The 6,166-nt window shown below is 44.9% G+C and overlaps 1 protein-coding gene across 1 annotated transcript; it reads right to left on the bottom strand.

Moving 5' to 3' along the window:
• Nucleotides 1-339: 339 nt before the first annotated feature.
• LOC148008052 (uncharacterized) lies at nucleotides 340-1,983 on the bottom strand. The gene has a single exon (XM_087674510.1). It carries the CDS (start codon nucleotides 1,866-1,868, stop codon nucleotides 504-506), a length of 1,365 nt encoding a protein of 454 aa, XP_087530636.1. The 5' UTR covers nucleotides 1,869-1,983; the 3' UTR covers nucleotides 340-503.
• Between the last annotated feature and the right edge of the window lie 4,183 nt (nucleotides 1,984-6,166).

Raw genomic sequence — 6,166 nt, 5'->3', positions numbered from 1 at the left:
AGTTCCACGGTTTCTGTTCATGTGATGCTTGGGAAGGTGACTAGTGTGTGAATCCATATCATATGCACCGTATTCATCCCACTTGCTTCATGATGTCTTGTCATTGTAGCCTATGCTTTTGCAACGTTTTGGTTTCTATTTGTGTGGTCCTTAGAAAGGTGATTAGCGCGTGAATCCATATCATATGAACCACCATGGTCATGCTTGCTTCATGACTCCCTTTTATTGTCATTGTAGCTTATGTTTTTGCAACGCTTTGGCTGTTGTTTTCTGTCTGTCTTTGAGTCCGCTCGATTGCCCAAAATGCCCTTTATTAATATTTCTATCGGTAAAATTGAGAGAGAGAAAGAGAGAGAGTGAGTGAGTCTATTGATCAAAATCGGGTTCACAAATCACTCCCTCCTTTCCTATTCTACAATATATTGTTATGCGAATACTTTATAAGAGACGCACCAATTAATTTGCAGAATTTATTCATTGGGTTCTCAGGGTTCTCTAAGAAACTAACTGAGCCTCCTGGCCTTGCATGCCGGAAGGGGAGTCCCGCAGAGGGCCGCATTGCCAGGGCGGTAAGAGGAGACAGGGAAGGTCGTGAAGGGCTGCTGCTGCGGGATGCGGCCCGAGAGCTGATTGTAGGAGACGTTGAACAAGGTGAGGCCTTGGAGCTTGGTGCCGAAGGAGGCAGGGATGCTGCCGGTCAGCTGGTTCTGCTGCAGCTGCAGGAAGCGGAGGGAGTCGAGGTTGGCGAGGGAGGGCGGGATGGCACCGGACAAGCGGTTATTGGAGAGGGCCAGGCTCTGCAGGTTGGCGACGTAGCCGAGCTTGGATGGGATGGGGCCGGTTAGGGCGTTGTGGGAGAGGTCGATGACAGGGGTGACCTCGTCGGAGTTGTCCTGGAGCTGCTTGAGGTTGGCCACCCACTGCGGGAAGGGACCCGACAGGCCGCAGGAGCTGAGATGGAGCTCCCCGAGATTGGGCAGGGTAGACAGCCCGGCGATCGCGGACGGGCCGCTGCTGCCCAGCGGGTTGCCGTCCAGATGCACGATCTGCAGGCTCTTAAGGTTGCTCATGTCCTTGGGCAGGCCCGTGATGCGGTTCTGGTCCAGGTACAGGAAGAAGAGGTTGGTGAGCTTGGCCGTGAAGGCGTCGGGGACAACGCCCGAGAGGCGGTTTAGGGCAAGGTCGGCGTTGAAGAGGTTGGAGAGGAGGCCGAAGGAGGCCGGGATGGGCCCGCTGATTTGGTTGTTGTAGATGCGGATGTGCTGCAGGCTGGCCATGCCCCCGATGGAGGTGGGCAGCGGGCCCGAGAGCCTGTTGTAGGACAGGTCCAGCTCCTGCAGGCTGCGCAGCTGCCCGAAGGACGCCGGGATGGAGCCCGTGAGGCCGCCTCCGCTGCCGCTGCTGCTCTCGATGATCATGTTGGCGAGCGACAGCTGCTGGAGCTTGCTGAGCTGGCCCAGGGACGGCGGGATGCTGCCGTGGAAGCTGTTCTCCAGCAGGCTCAGCACCTGCAGCTCGGACAGTGACCCCAGGGCGGGTGACAGGGTGCCCTGCATCCTGGCCTGCGAGACGTCCAGCTGGACCACGCGGCCGCTGCTGGCGTCGCAGGTGACGCCCTCCCAGGAGCAGCAGTCCGGCGTGGAGGACTTCCACGTGGCGAGCTTCTGGGAGGGGTCCTTGGTGACCGCGGACTTGAAGGCCAGCAGCGCCGCCCGGTCCTGCGCCACGCACGCAGCTGCGGCCGACGTCACAGCATAGCTGCCCATGCTAATGGTGAGGGCCATGGCGAGCACTAGGAAAACTGTAGCAGAGCTGGAGATGGCAGCTGCAGGGCTTAGACTGCCCTTGCGGAGAATTAGGGAAGCCATCGTCGGTGTGGATGCAGCAGCTAATAAGATTTTTGCGAGGTGATTTGGATAGATATATACCAGACGACAAAAGCGAGTAGTTAGAGATGGAGGTGGCAACTTGCAAGGATGAACGCACCCCCTCGAATTTATAGCAGAGTCCTGGGCGGAGCTTTCCGTTTTTGACAAAGTACCGGTCAACACCAAAATGCTGACTTGCTCGGTGCCTACCTCACTTGCATAAAGCCTACTTAGTAGTGGTGGGATGCCGCCTTCTTGCCCTAGTCTTCGATTACCGCACGGAAGCAAGCCTCGTGGAGCGATTGGCATTTGGCAACAAGTCGCGATTTCACAACGACATACAATGCAATCGGATAAGTACTACGTCGGCGGCGGACGACCGCTGCGTCCAACCCCCCCCCCCCCCTCTCTGGTTGATGCATGCCTTGAGCTTGTTGATCGTCACATCGAAGATAAGCCTTTCGACATGGCACGAGTGCTGTTTCCAGATGATAAGGGTCCGAGTGCTAGTCAGCACTCTTAGACATTTCCTCTAGTGAAACTTTTCCTCCGGTATTGCTCTTTCGATGGCTCATCCATGAAACTAGAAGGTCAATATGACATTTATGTTGCAAATTATTGTTAGAAAAGTTAGAAATAGAATGTTCTTCGTAAGAGAAAGACGAGATTACGACGAAATTGCCAAGCCTCTAATTTGAAGGGTTTCCCGACCTTTCATGTGCAAGGCCTTAGGAATAGTCCCCTTTCCTTAGTAGAGGGATTTAAAGGGCACAACTTTTTTTTCTAAATATTGTTCACTTTATTTTGAAGGGCCGTTTATTTGTAACCCTTCCTTCAAATGGATACGGCTCCCTTTGAAGCTCTGTGTGGCCGTTTATTTGTAACCCTTCCTTCAAATGGATACGGCTCCCTTTGAAGCTGTGTGTGTGTGTGTGCGTGCGCACACACACATTTGAGGAATGATTTTTCCATATTTTTAAGTCCTTATAATTTTTCTTTAAATATATTTATTATTTTAAATAAGATCATAATAAATAATATATATGTTAATTAATATGCATTATTAGATAATATATTATACTTATGCTAATTATAGTTGCACAAAACATGGATTTGTTATCAACTTTTGTAATTTTATTTTTTGATTGAATGTATTTCTAGGTACATGCTATGCATTATATCACAATTTCCTTATGCATTCCAAAAAGGCTAGACTAAGTGTAAAAACTACATATTTTTATTTGACATATACTTTTAGTAATATTGTGTATGTATGCATTATGCTTTTTAAATTAGGAATATATATATTATATAATTGTAATAAGAAATAAGTAATGCGAAAAACAACAAAACAAACATATTATTTACTTTCTCGTTCATTTTGTTTATGTTGTTAGAAGATATGCATAGTTTTTACGTTTTTAATTCAACAACCAAATGTGTATTCCTTAGATGAACTTTTTTCTATATAATAATGTGATCATATTCATCTTGTGATGGACTTGTTTTGGGGAGCTTAATGGTGGCTGATTGAGAAGCTGTTGCAAAATGTAAAACCTTGTTACTAGTTAATATGTCTAGGAGGGCCTTTTTTAATGACACTATGACTATTAAATTCTTCATGAGTAGAAGATAGTGATTTTAATATTTAAGACAACACACTATGTGATACCAAAACTACAACATGGTTGAGAAATTTGTAATATTGTATGATACAATTGAATAATAACACCTGAATAAGACAATGCAAAAAGAATGTCTTTATGAAAAAGAGGAGAGGAGGAGCGAGAGTGAGTTTTGAATGAGAAAACACGCATCTAGTATGTTGGTTTTGAATGGGAATTTGGTGACATAGGAGAACAACCTAGATGTTGGCTCTTTGAAGACTCCAAGGTTGGCATGGAAGTGGAATCTTATACACATCAGGTAAACAATGTTCAAGTGGATTTTGAAATAGTTTTCAAAGCTTTTTCATTGATATGCATCAGCTTAACAAGGCTAAGAAGAGCGCTCTACTAGCCACACATAGTAGTTCCACCAAGCTAGTGTTGCCCTTCCCCAATGGAAGCATTGTACAATGCTCAATACTATGATTTGGGTATTGTCGGTTTGTGTATGTACTTCATGGGAAGGCTTCCCTTTGAGGAGCGATTCCCTAGGTGGTTCACTTCATCCTACTAGCCACATTGCTCATTGATCCACTTTAAGTTTATTGGAAGAGGTTTCTCCCATGCCATTGTTGGCTCAAAGGCTAAGGGGGACATGGTTCTCTCTTGTTCAGTTGAATACAAAGGGAATATAATACATACAGTTAGTTGGCTCTTTACCCTCAAAAGTGTTGCTCTTTCAGTGCTTAGTATGGGTTTTCTTTCAAGGTCTTCATTAGATCTTCAACACCCATATTAGAGAGATTGCACGCTCCCTTGGTAAGGTTTTGTATACCCTACCATTGCTTGTAAACTTGGAAAAGCTAGTGTTGCCCTTCCAAGGGAAAAATTATGTGTTTAGTACTATGGTTCAAGAAGGGGGAACCTCTAGAAGTGTTACATCTACAAGACCTAAGAGAAGTTGAGCTCTTTGTGAAGTTAAGATTTCAACCTTCCCGAAAAAATGCTACCTCTATCACTAGGTTGGCCACTTTGCCAAGAAATGGCCAAAGAAAGGGAAAGGCAAACAAGATACTACCTCTAAAGATGTGTCAAAGAGCTAAAGGAGAAGCCCAAGGTGGATGAAGGAGCTAAGCTTAAGAGCAACAATTGTTGAGATGTTGAGTTCTACATAAGCTCACATCCACTACATGCCTTCCTGATGTGGCATGATATTATTCACAGGCCGTATGCTAGGTGACCCACATGAGGATATGCAAGTGATTCCATAGTTGGACTATACCCATGTAGTCCATCCTTGGTTATGGCACAATTATTTATGCCACCTCTTCTTTCCTAGCAAGTTCACACTTAGTGATCACATGTACATACGTTGTGGTACTTTCATATAAGTATTTATCATGTTATAGGCTTAGTTCTTTTGTGTGGAAGAAGAAGATTTCAGCCCTATCTCTCTGTATTCTCAAGTCTCCATTGCTTTAGTGTGTGTGTGTTCTTGGGTGCTTCACTTCTCTCCTCTCGTTTGTTTTCAACAATCCTGGTCATCTATTGATTGCTAGGATGGCAACCATTGCAACGAAAACATAGCCCATGATGATTGGATTATAAAGGAGAGGAGAGATAAATGAACAATAAAAAAGGATAATGTTTCCAAGGTCGTCCATAAGAAATTGGCAAGAAACTTAGTGGGGTTCTCAAATCTTTATGCCCCATTGGATGCTTTAGGCTCATTCTCTTATATTGTTTCAAACACTTCCAATGATGCACCTATGCCTGACTCTCACATAACCATTGGATACTCCTACAAAATACTGTAGTGACCTCACCTATTTACCTCTTTATTATAGTTTATCTACAAGTGCACTCCACCTCCATAGCTTCAATCACTCCAAGCTCACTTTGGGAAGAAGGGGAAGAAGAACAAAGAAGAGAAGAGCTTCACATACCAATCTCTCACTCTCCCTCGGATGAAAGATTTTCCTTAAATTCAATCCCCTACGAAGATAAGTGGCTAAAAATGGAATAAATCTCATTTAAGTGGATAGACATGGAATTTCCTCCTTTATATGAAAGTCCATGAGTTTCTTTAGCCAATACATTTGAGAGGTAATGATTACTTATCATAGACATTACGAATCTTATCCGTAACTTCTGATGGGTCTGCCTATTAGATGTCAAGGTTGTGGGAGAGAAGGAAGGAGTAGCTTTCTTGCTTGCACAATGGGGGAATACACACAAAGGTGGAGGCTGAAAACAGTTTTCATCTTCTTAGTTGTGTAAGCCAAAAAGAACTCTAGTACATAGAAATAGAACAACCCTATATATGGGTCTCAAACCAAACTCAACTAACTAAGGTGGCATACTAACTGAGCCACGAACTAGAGTAGATAAGGATAGCTGTCATCTAGCTATTATTCATGGGCGGTGTACCAACCGCATCTGCAAAAACTGACAAGTCGATGACATAAATGCACAACGGTCACCCTGGCATATCACGAGTGGAGCTCGATATCTCAACACTCCCCCTCGAGCTCAATCCCAATTCCTGCACACCAAGCAGGTCTCTGAACTTGCGCAGCTTCTCTACGCCCAATGCCTTCATGAATATGTCAGCTACCTGATCCTCTGTGCTGACATAAACTAGATCAATAAGACCTAGTAAAACCCTCTCCCACACATAGTGATAATGCA

The sequence above is a fragment of the Lygodium microphyllum genome, unplaced genomic scaffold (genome assembly GCF_053477565.2).
Source record: "Lygodium microphyllum isolate KBCC unplaced genomic scaffold, Lygodium_microphyllum_v1.1.10 scaffold_474, whole genome shotgun sequence".
Classification (NCBI taxonomy): domain Eukaryota; kingdom Viridiplantae; phylum Streptophyta; class Polypodiopsida; order Schizaeales; family Lygodiaceae; genus Lygodium; species Lygodium microphyllum.
This window is presented reverse-complemented; position numbering and strand designations above follow the sequence as displayed.